General features: G+C 39.1%; 1 protein-coding gene across 1 annotated transcript; it reads left to right on the top strand.

Annotated features, from left to right (window-relative positions):
- The first annotated feature begins 829 nt into the window (after positions 1–829).
- Positions 830–6,632, top strand: LOC148113961 (vomeronasal type-2 receptor 26-like). The gene is made up of 4 exons (XM_087893558.1): positions 830–958; positions 2,483–2,710; positions 3,365–3,491; positions 5,590–6,632. The coding sequence occupies exons 1-4, from the start codon at positions 830–832 to the stop codon at positions 6,489–6,491; spliced, it is 1,386 nt and encodes a 461-aa protein (XP_087749684.1). The 3' UTR covers positions 6,492–6,632.
- Positions 6,633–14,494: the final 7,862 nt, after the last annotated feature.

Here is a 14,494-nt window from a genome sequence, read left to right as displayed (position 1 = left end):
GGCAGACAAGCTGTATTTGAGAATTAGTCTAGCAAAGGTTTTGTATGCCCTAGTTTGCAGTACAATATTACCAGAGAATAAGCTTCACAAGATTAACAACTCTTCCTGTCTTTTTGGCAATGCTGTTACAGTGGGCTCTGGTACTTAGATCATTTGAGATGAGTACTCCAAGATCCTTGACAGAGTGAGGGTAATCTACATAAAAAGGGTTGTCTACATAAAAAAGGTTTTGTCTGGAAAAGCACCAATTACCCATCCCCTATGAATCTACTGCTTGATTTTAGATGAGGTCAGGCTCCACAATATTCTATTAGAAATTTCTCCTTGTCTGTAGCAACACTGAAATACAATTCAACAAACTTCCAACACCTTTCATGATGTTATGCCTTCTAGAACTACAAAATCCAGGAATAGAAATTCAGGGAATTCTCATGTCAGCAACACAGGTAAGGCTGTCTTAAAGGTTAGAATAAAATGATTAATTAGTATATATTGATCACCATGAAGACTTGAAAGTGTTATCTAGATGCTGCTCTTATCTTCTTTTCCTGTTCCTCTCTAGCTCATTTGTGGCTCTGCTCCAATAATGAATGATAAAACCCCAGGCCTTCCCTTTTATCAGATGATTCCTCCAGAAGCTCTTCAGCATAACGGGATTGTCTCTCTGCTGTTGCATTTTAACTGGACGTGGATTGGAATCCTTATTATGGATAATGAACAGGGAGAAAAATTTATAGAAACAATTATTCCTCTTTTTTCCGAATATAGGGTTTGTGTTCCTTTCATTCAACGATTTCACAAATTAACTGATTTCAATAGACTTGATGGCATGCTTCAACAGGGGACAAAAATCTATGAACATGTCATGGGTGGTAAGGTTAATGCACTGGTGTTCAATGGAGAATCCTTCGCTATGGGCTTTTTGTTATGGCTACAATATATTCCAAAAATTGAAGAGGTGAGAAGTAAACCAAAAGGTATTGTGTGCATAATGACAGCACAGATGGAATTCAATTTAATCCCTTTTCAACGTGCTTGGGATATCAAAATAATTGATGGTGCCCTTTCCTTCACAGTGCACTCCACTGCTCTACCAGAGTTCAAATTATTTGCTAAGAAACAAAATCCCTTAAGTGCAAAAGAAGATGGATTTATCAGACAGTTCTGGCAAGAAGCCTTTGACTGTGTATTTCCAGATACAGTTCTGAGTTATGAGCATGAGAATATTTGCAATGGAAAAGAAAATTTGGAGAGCCTTCCTGGGACCTTTTTTGAAATGGAGATGACTGGCCACAGCTACAGTGTCTACAATGCTATTTATGCCATAGCTCATGCTTTACATTCTCTGTTTTCTTCTAGAAATGCTGACAGGTCAGTGATGGATAGAATAGGAAGGAAAATTCATAACCAAGATATCTGGCAGGTAATAAATCAAATTCTTCATTCTTCTTGTTTCCATTCCCTGAATATATCATAATGTAGATTCTATATTTTGTGTATGGACATGCATTGTATATCGTTTAATGAAAAGAAGGACTAGAGCTAAAATGATAGCAGTATTCCAATATCTGCCACAAAGAAGAGGAGGTCAGGATTTCCTGCCTGATCAGAGGGTTGGACTAGAAGACCTCCAAGGCTCTTTCCAACTCTGTTATTCTGGTATATTCTATTTATATTTATTTTTTCCTCCCTCCTGAATCCCCTGTGGAAATATATCTGCCTCTCTATGATTGTACGATTATCTGATTCCAAAAGTCGGAAAATGTCCAATCATTTTTTATAGGAACTAGGATTAAAACTATCAAGGAAAAGTGCACAGTATTCTAGGCATCTCTTTTGAACCAACAGTAGTTTGGTTTCTTCTACTAATCCTTTAACTCATGTCCCACCTCCTATTTAATTTCATCTGGATGACTTAATGACCCATTGGGTCATTCTTTTTTCCACATATAATATAGCCTTGTGCCATCTCCTCTCCCTTCACAACTCTCAAGAAATCTCCAGTGAAGATTTCTCATCCTCCCCCTCCTCAGCTGACCCATGGAACTGCTTTCCATTTTGCTAGGGGAATAGACAGCTATGGGAGCCACAAATCATGACGAAAACTACATTTCCATTCCCCAATTGAGCATATCCCCAGAGGCCCCTTCCCCTAGAGAGAAACAAGACTCACCCAGCAACAACTGGTGGCCGATAGTCAGCTGTATCTCACCAATATTTCCACAGGAGTCATGGATCTCAGCATTCTGTACATTAGCCTATCTGAGTTACCTTGGTTCAATAATTGTTGTGGTGCACTTTCAATTTTTGCCCAATTGAAGGTTACAAACAAATGAATACAGGGTTTTAGTAATATATAGATATAAGAAAAAGAAAATTGCCTAGAAGACAACTCAAATGTACATTTTTCTGTTTTGAAAATTACCAGCATTGAGACTGGCAATTTAGTCTTTCCAATCTCTTGCATTTTAAATTTTTTTAGCTCCACTACTTTCTGAGAAGTGTTGCTTTTAACAATAGCGCTGGGGAACAGATTTTCTTTGACCAGAATGGGAGTCTGGCAATTGGATATGATGTTATCAACCTGGTTGCTTTCCCAAACAAATCTTTTCTTCATGTGAAAGTTGGAAGTGTGGATCACTCAGCTGCCCCAGATAAAATATTAACCATCAATGATGAGATGATTACATGGCACAGCTGGTTTAATCAGGTAGGGTTTAATTACTATTCCTGAATCTGAACCAGTACTGGTTTCTCTAATCTGGTATCTTTGTTTTATATTGGACATTATTAATTTTTTTAGTAATGTCCAATATAAAGTTAGTTATTTCCCCATAAGCAATTTTAGAGGTCTCCATTAGGCCCAACTAAATATGGCATAAAAATGACCCTTTAAGAGTATTTGAGTAGAAATAGTGAGCCATCATGTCCTCTTGATGCAATCTACCTCAGTTCCAGGCCACCATGGACTTGCGCTGCATTCATTCTTAGTTAATCTGATTTTTAAGCAATGCTTTCAGGTTTTTTCCAATGCCAATAGGGGGTCATAATTAATAGATAAAGCTACTCATTGAAAGTGCTATTAGGTTCAAGATGTTTAATTTAAAAACAATGAAAGTTTTATATTGTTATGACTGTACTTGAAAAATGATTTCCAAATTATTATTTCTATTACTAAATTCAAAAGATGCCTACAACAAAATTGTCATCATTTCATACTTATCTGTTCATTGGCTCAAAAAGCTTCATTATACCTACTCCAGAATATAATTCTCTTCAGGCTACAAAATTTGGAAATAAGCAAACATTGCTGTCTGGACAAAAAGATAATGATTTCTTCTCCATCTTCTTCCTTAATTCCTAGGTCCAACCTATTTCTGTCTGCAGTGAGAGTTGTTATCCTGGTTTCAGCAAGCAGGTGAAGGAAGGGGAGCTGTTTTGCTGCTATGATTGCATCCCATGCCCAGAAGGGAGAGTTTCCACTGAGAAAGGTAAGAAAGTATTCCTATGCTTCCAACTTAATAACCTTTACTACATCTTGAGTAATTCAAAGTAGGAGGCTCTGATATTTTGAGAACGTACCTTTCAAAGCTGGTAATTGATACCTCTGGACAGTGCAGTATTCAAGCATAGATTGTTAATTAAAAAATAAACAGTTTCCTGATTATTTTTCAAAACAAAATAAAACATGTTTTCTATTGAATTTAACCATCTGGGAAATTATGAAAAAACTGCAAAACTGCATGTATTTTTAATATTGTTTCATTCAGCAGTAATGGTACCTTCACGTCAGAAGAAGATTAATATCCTGGCCACTTGTACTTTCCTTAGCTGTCATAGAAGAGCAATTAATAGACAAAATTCTAGTAAACTAGTAAAGAGAACTCCACTATATTAAGCTAAGAGCTGAATTGGGTTCTTAGATGAAACTCAGTTGCTGAAGGTTCTGTAACCTAACTTCAGGAAATTTTGATAAATATTATGGATGGAATGAAATGTTTATTTGCTCAGAACCACCTTTTACTGAATAAATCCACCCAAATAATATTATATTTTAAAAATAAATTCAAGATGGAACACATTTTGTGTAGTTAAAAGTAGTTCACACCAACATTCACTATCACTTTCTATAATTTTTTTCTATCATGACAACATTATGGATTTACTGCTAGGATTAGGAGTGTGAAACATAATGTTGTGGTAGTTCACATTTCTCCATAGCCACTTCTAATTAGTGTTGATTGGTAGAGAAGTTCTGTCTGATACCTTTGACTTTTGGGTTTATACAGAGTTCAATATTCTCATCCCCTCTGTTTAATACCCCATGAAACTGCTGAGATGGATCATTCATCAACATGGGATAAGATGTCATTATTATGTTGATAAAATTAGTTGTATATCTCAATCCTGGGCTGACCATGTCATATTTGTGAGATCTTGACCCAGGGCCTGTTGAAGTTGAGTTGGGTAAGATCTGGCTAAAATTCAACCATTGCAAGACAGAGTCACTACATTTCTGGCTCTTTCAGTACCATGGATTTCCCCCACCCCAATAATTAGTGCTCAATCTAGGGATCCTCCTAGACTCATAGCCTTTCCTGCTATCTTGTCCTTAGGGTTTTGGAACATCTTAGAATAAAATAGAATTCTTTAGAATAGTATTCTTTATTGGCCAAGTATGATTGGACACACACAGAATTTGTCTTTGGTGCATATGCTCTCAGTGTACATAAAAAGACAAGATACACTTGTCAAGAATCACAGGGGACAACACCCAGTGGCAGTCATATGGTACAATAAGCAATCAAATCATACTAGGAAACAATCAATATCAATATAAATTGCAAGGATACAAGCAACAAAGTTACAAAGTTAACCAAGATGCTGTGACTTTAATTCAATCAAATACAGTCATTGAATTATGAACACAACTGGGAATTTTCATTGCTAAGCAAGATAGTTGTTAAATGAGTTGGACCGGTATTTTATGATCTTTTCTGTGAAGATTATTAAGTAAATCATTGTAATTCTTAAATGATTCACATGGTTGTTAAAAGAATCCTACTTTTGCTTTGCTTGTTGGAAGCCAGCTCACAAATGGGAAAGTCACAAATGATGCTAATGTAACCCCAGGATGCTACAACTGTTGCAAATACATGCCGGTTGCTATGCACCTAAATTTTTATTACATGATTGTTGTAACTTTGTTGTAACTTTGAAAGATTACTAAATGAATGGTTTTAAGTCAAGGACTCTACCTGTAGGCTGTATTTACTTTGTACTGTGTACTAATACACTCAGAGGTTAAATAGAACAGATTTTTATTATAATGCTTTTACTATATCTATTATTTGTTTTTTCCATCTCTCATATATACATATCGATTTTAATGATAAAATTAAAAATTAAACAAAATTTAATAAATATCAAACATTATTAAATGCAGAAAACAAAATTTGGGTCGTTGGTCTCTGGAGAGCTATCAGACACTTTAAAAAATTTGAATTGTTTTATATATTACGATGATGTCATGCTGGACAATTATAAAGAATATTAATGAAAATTCAATCAAATTTCTTCTTTTTTCAGACAGAAATGAATGTTCTAGATGCAAAGAGAAATACTATCCAAACAAGAAGCACAATTTTTGTATTCACAAAACTATCAGTTTCTTGACTTATGAAGAACCATTAGGGATCAGTTTAGCCTGTCTTGCTCTTTCTTTTTCTTTGTCCACTGTTCTTGTGCTTGGAGCATTTATGAGGTACCACAACACTCCCATCGTCATAGCCAACAACCGGGACCTAACCTATACTCTCCTCATTGCTCTGCTGCTTTGTTTCCTTTCGGCATTGCTCTTCATTGGCCAACCAAGAAAATTAAGTTGTGTACTTAGACAAAAAATGTTTGGAATGGTTTTTTCGATCGCTGTTTCTTCTGTTTTGGCAAAAACCATCACAGTGGTTCTGGCTTTTATGGCCACCAAACCAGGATCCAGAATAAGAAAATGGGTAGGGAAAAAATTAACTAATTCCGTTGTTATTTCCTGTTCCCTGATTCAAGCAGCCATTTGTACTCTCTGGCTGGTATTAGCTCCCCCTTTCCCAGATGTTGATATGACCTCAGTGACTGAAGAAATTATCCTGCAATGTAATGAAGGCTCTGTGACCATGTTTTATTGTGTCCTTGGCTATCTGGGTTTCCTGGCTCTTATCAGCTTCATCACAGCTTTTCTTGCCAGAAAATTACCTGACAGTTTCAATGAAGCCAAATTCATCACCTTCAGCATGTTGGTCTTTTGTAGTGTTTGGTTGACCTTTGTCCCAGCATACCTGAGTTCCAAAGGGAAATACATGGTGGCTGTGGAGATCTTTTCTATCTTAGCTTCAGGTGCTGGGCTTCTGGGTTGTATCTTTTTCCCCAAATGTTACATCATCGTCTTTCGGCCAGATTTGAACAATAAGGATCAACTAATCAAAAGAAAAAAGTGATTAAAAACAATCTGTACTTTCTCTATCAAAGGTTCATTAGATTTCTGTGCTTCTATGTGTTGACTATTAATTAAATCTTCTCTCTTAGATCCCAATGTATATAAATTAATGATACTTTCATTTTGGGATTTCCTGACTATATAAATCTGCTTTAAAATCTCTGTTGGTAAGTCAATAAAAATAAACTTCCAGAAAAGAAAGAAGAAACAGTTTGATCAACAACTAGAATATAATACAGTAGAATAAAACAGTCAAGATACTATACATAAAATATGACTAAAATCTATAAAATTAAGCTGAATCACTAAGTGTATAGTCCTATAAAATTCTAATAATGTATAAAATGAACAAAACCTAATATTTATTTACACTGAGCTATAAGATTATGCCTATAAACTTGCTTGTTTATTTGTTTGTTTGTTTATTAGTTTGTTTGTTTGTTTGTTGCATTTGAATTAGTCTTAACTCCTGGCAAATGATTGGAGTTGTCCCTTCAATTTTCTTGATGAGATTTCTGAAGTGATTTTCCATTACGTGCTTCCTAGGGCTGAGAAAGAGTGACTGGCATCACTCAGGCTGGTGGTATGCTTAAAGCAAGACTAGAACTCACAGTCTCCTGGTTTTTGGCTTGATGTCTTAACCCAGTGGTTCTCAACCTGGGGATCGCAACCCCTTTGGGGGTCGAACGGCTATTTCACAGGGGTCGCCAAAGCCCTCTCTCGCCCCCCCCCCCATGCCTTCACTCACCCTCACTCTCTGCTCTGTTGGATCCCCGGCCGTTCGCTTACCCCGCCCACTCCCAATCTATTGCTGCCTCCTGAGTCCCAGCTGATGGCTAGAGGAAACAAAACTGTTTAAATTCTTGCCGCGGGGCTTCAAAGGGCTGCCCTACATCTGATCAGTGTTAAAAGAAAACAAATGAGAAGACCGGTGCCTGCAAAAATAGAAAAAAAACAGCCCCTTTCAGCTTCAGCATAGATTAATTACCATAAGTAGATTTGATCAGCCTCGGACTCTCAGCTGATTTGCTCTCAGCTGTTTTGCTGAGGGCTCTGTTGCTCACTGCAAAGAGAGGAACAGATTTTTTTTCCTCTAGCTATGCTGAAAAACAAAACTGAAAGTAAAGCAGGGTCTTTGTTGCAACGTGACAAAATGAGGCAAAGAGATATTTCTTTTTCTTTTTCCTCACCAAAAAAGGTAGATGCAAAACTGCAAACAATGGGAAAGTTAGGGCAAAAGAGGAGGTTCAAGATTTTAAAACACAAAAGAAAAAAAGTTCTATTTAACTAGGGAATTGTAATAATTGAGATATTACATTGTATATTGTGTTGAAAGCAGAAATGGTTAAGTTGTGGTTTGGAGGAATATATGGGGGAAATTATTTGGTTTATTATTATTGGTAAATATAATTAATTAATTTGTAAGAAATTGGATTGCATGGAAATAATTCGAATATTCATGTTCATATTGATTGATATACAAAAAAGATAGTTATATAACTAATTGATTTATAATGTTGAATTTGTATTAAACAACTGTATTACGTAATTACATAATTAACCAATGTGAGGATGGATATAAAAATAGATGACAATGGGAAGGGGTATAATATAGAATAGAAGGGAAAAATTGAATTTGATTAAGATTAGAGATGAGGATGAAGGGTAATATTGGTTTTTTAAAAAAATAGATGAGGAATAAATATGGCAGAAAGAAAATATAGAAATTGTAAATTTAATTGAAATGACTAAACACTGGTTAAATTTGTGAACTGGCCAAATACTCTGTTCAAAGAAAATACATTGTATGTTTGTATGTGTGTTTCTAATTATTGCTATTTATTCATATTTGTTCTCTTTTATTCTTTAAAGTTTAACAATTCATTTTTTATCTTAATATCTTTATATTTGTTTGGGGATGATTTTTTTCCCTTTCATCTTTTTTATTGTACAGCAATCTTTCTCCTCAAACCTACCACCTCTCTCTTTTCTTTCCTTCTTATTTTCTCTTCCCCCTCTTCTTCTCCTTACTACTTCCTCTTCCTTTCTCCTTCTCCTCCTCTCTTCCTCCCTCTCTTACCCTCACTCCTACTCTAATTTCCCTTCCCTTCCTTCATCCCTCTCTATTGCTGTATCCTTTTATAAATATGGACTACTCAGAGGGCTGAAAAAGTTATTTTTGACTGGTCCTTGCACTTTTGACCAGTCCTCGAACTTACGACTGTCCTCACATTTTACGTTTTTGCCCTATCTTGTCACCATGGTGAAGAGAAGCAGTTGTGAAATGAATGACACGGTTGTTAAGAATGCTACAATGGGCATGATGACCAGTCATAAGTGCGAAGACTGGTCAAAAGTGCGAGGACCTGTCATAAATCACTTTTTTCAGCCCTCTGGGTAGTCCTTTTGTGCACATGGACTACTCAGAGGGCTGAAAAAGTTATTTTTGACTGGTCCTCGCACTTTTGACCAGTTCTCGAATTTACGACTGTCCTCACATTTTACGTTTTTGCCCTATCTTGTCACCATGGTGAAGAGAAGCAGTTGTGAAATGAGTGACATGGTTGTTAAGAATGCTGCACGGGCATAAATGTGAGGATGGTCATAAGTGTGAGGACCAGTCAAAAGTGCGAGGATCTGTCAGAAATGACTTTTTTCATCCCTCTGAGTAGTCCCTATACACATAGCCATGGCCACCCAGTCACATAACCAGCTAAGGCACGCCCACCCAGTCACATGACCTCTAAGCCACGCCCACAAAATAAGCCACGCCCACAGAACCGATAGTAAAAAAATTTAGAACCCACCCCTGGTTGGGGGTCACCAAACATGAGGAACTGTATTAAAGGGTCGCGGCATTAGGAAAGTTGAGAACCACTGTCTTAACCACAAGACCAAACTAACTCTCTATAAAAGGGGCTAAATCTATTGAAAGTCTGATTGTTTTTAGGAATTTGAGACTCACATTTATGCTAAAACACAATAAAAATAATGTACAATTTGCAAAATTATTCAAATTATATCTAAAACATACAAAGCACAGATATTGTACTTATACAATTAGTCAAACAGCCATCCCCTTTCAAAATCTATGAACAATCAGCACTATTTCACAATAGTCCATTTCTATCAGACAAAAGAGGCCACTGGAGACAAAAGATTTCACACAGTGGTGAAATCCAAATTTTTTTACTGCTGGTTCTGAGGGTGTGACTTGGTGGGCGTGGTGTGGCTTGGTGGGCATGGCAGGGGAAGGATACTGCAAAATCTCCATTCCCACCCCACTCTGGGGCTAGGCAGAGGTAGTATTTGTCGGTTCTCCGAACTACTCAAAATTTCTGCTACCAGTTCTCCGAACTGCTTAAAATTTCTGCTACCGGTTGTCCGAAATGCTCAAAATTTCTGCTACCAGTTCTCCAGAACCTGTCGGAACCTGCTGAATTTCACCCCTGCATATCAATGGCCTGGGTAATTTATTCTTAGTGGTATTAAGACAATTTGCACGAACATTCTGATAAAAGGGTCAGTACAGGGGGGGAAAAGAATTGTCTCAACTGACCAATTTCAAATTTATCCATCATTATAAGAACCCATTGTTATAAGATATTTTATATTTTTATATTTTCCTTCTGAAACAGCAGTAGGCAGAATATTGAGTCTACCAAGCACCTGGTGGGAAATTGGGGAGAAGAAAGATGAGGGAGCCCACTACAGTATCCCTGTGGTTGGTCATAAGAGTGAATGACTGGGAGTGCTGCACTGACTGTAACTTTGCAACCAGGTCATAAGTAACTTTCGTGTTGTCCATCACAACTTCTACAAATTGCTAAGCAACTGGTCATAAATTGAGGATTACCTGTACAAACCTGTGAAGTTCATAAATGTGAGGATTTATCACAGAGTTATTTTTTCATTCCCATTATAACTTAAAATGGTCACTAAACAAGGCAGTCAATAAGCAATGACTATTTATAATTTAAATTTGTGCCCTCAAGAACTCCAGCTGTAAATTGTGGAGGAATACGCTGTGCCATCTTCAAGCTACCAAGAATTAACTGTCCCTCTTCTGTTCATTGCTGCATATATCTCCATCCATTAGTCCACCAGTAAGGTGGTTGCTTACAGATTCAAGTCCTCAAGTGACACATTTTGAGAGTGACCATAAACCTGGCTACATTATGAACTCCATTCCAAGGATCTTTTCAGAATAATGCATATATCTGTCCCTAAGATAGGAGGGTGTGAGTCTCTTCTATTGAAGTGGGACCCTGGAGTTCAGTCGGGCTTGTTGGTCACATACCTATCTCCCAGCTTTGTTGCCACAGCCCTGCCCGCACTGCTCGATGTCTTGTCTGAGGTGGCAGTTGAACTCCCCAGACTTTTGGTTGTGGGAGATTTTAATCTGCCTTCGATCGGTGAGTCATCTGAGACAGTCCGGGAGTTCATGGCCACCATGGCAGCCATGGACCTGACTCAGATTATTCAGGGCCCAACTCATAGGGGAGGACACACACTCGACCTGGTTTTTCTCTCTGGGCAGTGGATAAATGATCATGGTAAGGGAGAACTTTCCATCACTCCCCTGTCATGGACTGACCATTCCCTCCTTAGACTAGACTTTCAATCTGCCAACCCCTGCCGCTGGGAGACAGGACCCATAAAATGGTTCCGCCCTAGGCGCCTGATGGACCCAGAAAGGTTCTTGAAGGAGCTTGGGACATTCCCCACCTCTTAATCCTGTGATTCAGCTGAGGCTCTGGTGGCATCCTGGAAATGGGTGGCTACCAACGCCTTGGACAGAATCGCATCTTTGCGGCCTCTAACCTGACGCACATCCCGGATTGCTCCTTGGTTTTCCATGGAGCTCCGGGAAATGAAATGTTGGAAAAGACACTTAGAGGAGAGTTGGAGGTCCTCCCGATCTGAATCTGACCGAACACAGTTAAGAACCCATATTAGGTCTTATCTAATGGCGATGGAAGCGACAAAACGTCACTACTTCGCCGCCCTCATTGCATCTGCAGAAAACCGCCCTGTTTCGTGTGACCTGCTCCCTCCTCAATCAGGGAGCGAGGGAAGACCCTTTGCAGGGCAGAGCTGAGGATTTTGTACAGTTTCTGCATGATAAAATCGCTCAGATCCGGATCAGATTGGACTCTGACTGGGCAGAATCCAATCGGGAGACATGGGTGGGTCTTGAGAATAATATCTGGATTGAGTTTGACCCTGTTTCTGTCAAGGAAGTGGACAGGATTGTGGGCAAACTTAGTTCCTCCACTTGCTTATTGGACCCTTGTCCCTCCTGGTTGGTTTCGGCTGCCAGAGAGGTGACTAGAGACTGGATCCAGGCAATTGTCAATGTTTCATTGAGAGAGGGTAACTTCCCCGCCTTTCTTAAGGAGGCGGTGGTTCAATCTCTCCTCAAGAAGCCTTCCCTGGATCCAGACTCACTTAATAATTGTTATTATTGTTTAATTGTTTTTAATATATAATATTAAATATAATATTTAATAATATTTAATAATATTTAATAATAATAATATTAAATAATATTTAATTGTTTTTAATATATTTTAAGAGCCTTGGTATTACAGTGGTTTAAAGCACCCTGTTATTAACACAGCTGCCTGCAATTTACTGCTGGTTCGAATCTCTCCAAGGCTCAAGGTTGACTCAGCCTTCCATCCTTTCTAAGGTAGGTTAAATGAGGACCCAGTTTGTGGGGGCAATAAGCTGACTTTGTATAAATATACAAAAGGATAAAGGCTATTGCTTAACGCACTGTAAGCCGCCCTGAGTCTTCGGAGAAGGGCGGCATATAAATCAAATTTAAAAAAAAATTGTACTGCATGTTTTTAATTCTGGCTGTACACCGCCCTGAGTCCTCAGGGAGAAGGGCGGTATAGAAATTGGAAATAAATAAATAAAAATAACTATCGTCCCGTCTCCAACCTTTGCTTCATCGCGAAGGTTGTTGAGACTGTAGTGGCTCAACAGCTCCCACAATTCCTGGAGGAAACGGAATACCTTGACCCGTACCAATCAGGCTTCCGACACGGTCACAGCACGGAAACGGCATTGGTCGCTCTGGTGAATGATCTCTGGCGGGCTCGGGATGGGGGTTTTTCCTCCATCCTGGTCCTACTTGACCTCTCAGCGGCTTTTGATACCATCGACCATGGTATCCTACTGTAGCAACTTGTGGGGTTAGGGGTGGGAGGCACTGTCTTACAGTGGTTTTTCTCCTACCTTTCGGGTCGCTTTCAGTTTGTATGGGCGGGAAGGCAGAGATCCACCCCGAGGCCTCTTAATTGTGGGGTGCCTCAGGGGTCGGTTCTCTCCCCCCTGCTCTTTAACATCTATATGAAGCCACTGGGTGAGAACATTTGCGGCTTTGGGGTGAGATATCATCAATATGCTGATGATACCCAATTATACATCTCTACCCCAGACCATCCTAGAGATGCCCTTTCCGTGATGTCCCGTTGCCTGGAGGAGGTACGGGCCTGGATGGGCAGAAACAGAATCAAACTCAATCCCTCTAAGACTGAGTGGCTGTGGATGCCGGCATCTCGGGTTTCAGAGGCTCCATCTCTTTTGATAGATGGGGAAAAACTTGCACCTGTTGATAGGGCTTGCAATTTGGATGCTCGGCTATCCCTAGAAGACCATCTAACGGCCGTGACCAGGGGGACCTTCGCACAGGTTCACCTGGTGTGCCAGTTGCGTCCTTTCCTGGACCGAGATGACCTTCGCACAGTCACTCATGCCCTGGTTACTTCCCGCTTGGATTACTGCAATTCCCTCTACATGGATCTGCCCCTGAGATGCACCCGGAGACTCCAGCTGATCCAGAATGCAGCTGCACGGGTTGTTATGGGAGCCCCTCCTTACTCCCATATAACACACCTCCTGCTTGAGCTGCACTGGTTACCAGTGGTTCTCCAGGTCCGCTTCAAGGTGCTAGTCCTCACCTATAAGGCCCTTCATGATTTAGGTCCGGGATATTTGCATGACCTTTTCCTACCTGCCTTTCACCGTCCTGTTCACTCACATAGGGCCGCTCTCCTCAGGGTTCCAACAGCAAGCCAATGTCACCTTTCTGTGCCCAGGGGTAGGGCGTTCTCTGTGGGTGCTCCCACCCTCTGGAATGAATTACCTACTGAGTTCCGGATGGCTCCTGATCTCCGCTCCTTCCGTCGGGACTTCAAGACTTGGCTTTTCAAACAAATAGGCTGAGACTGATTCCGGGCTTTATTATTTACTACTAATTAATTATTTGGATTAAATTATGATTTTATTGTACTTGTTTCTTAACTTGTGTTCGCCGCCCTGAGTCCTTCGGGAGAATGGCGGCATATAAATACATGTAATAAATAAATAAATAAATAAATATAGGTTGTCAGATAATGTGACAATCTACTCCAGAAATTTGAACATTTTCTGCCCAATAAAGCAGCTGTTCCAAGGTTTAGAGTTAAAAGAGTTGTCACCCAACTTGTCCTTAATTCTATGCTCCTGCTCATCACTTCAGCCTGAGTTTAGACCTTACTTTCATATTGAATAGCCCAAAAACAATTCATTTTGGGTTAGGGTTGAAGCTCCATTAGTGCATCAAGTTAATACATCCTATTTTTAAAAAATCACTGTTAGAAGGGGGAGAACTAGTAACTGAAATGAGATTCTCTCAATTCTCATTTCTTTGAACAATGTTTTTGTTTTCAAGTGTTGAGAATAAAGCCTACCACATTTGAAGATACATCGGTATCCTCTGGCAAAATCCAGAAATGAACCTGCAGTACATATTTAACTATGCAGTTGCATGTAAATATTTAGGCACTATTGGTCAGATTGAATGCTTCAATAAATTAAACTGAACAGAAACTGATCAAATACTTTTGCTTGATGATTAGAGGCAATGTCACTTCATATATGTGACAAACCTCTGTTAATTTTCAATTGTCCTGTAGAGAAATTGCAATTATGGATTGCTGATTATCTTGG

This window comes from Pantherophis guttatus, chromosome 4 (genome assembly GCF_059756535.1).
Source record: "Pantherophis guttatus breed Tessera chromosome 4, ASM5975653v1, whole genome shotgun sequence".
Taxonomy (NCBI): Eukaryota; Metazoa; Chordata; class Lepidosauria; order Squamata; family Colubridae; genus Pantherophis; species Pantherophis guttatus.
This window is presented reverse-complemented; position numbering and strand designations above follow the sequence as displayed.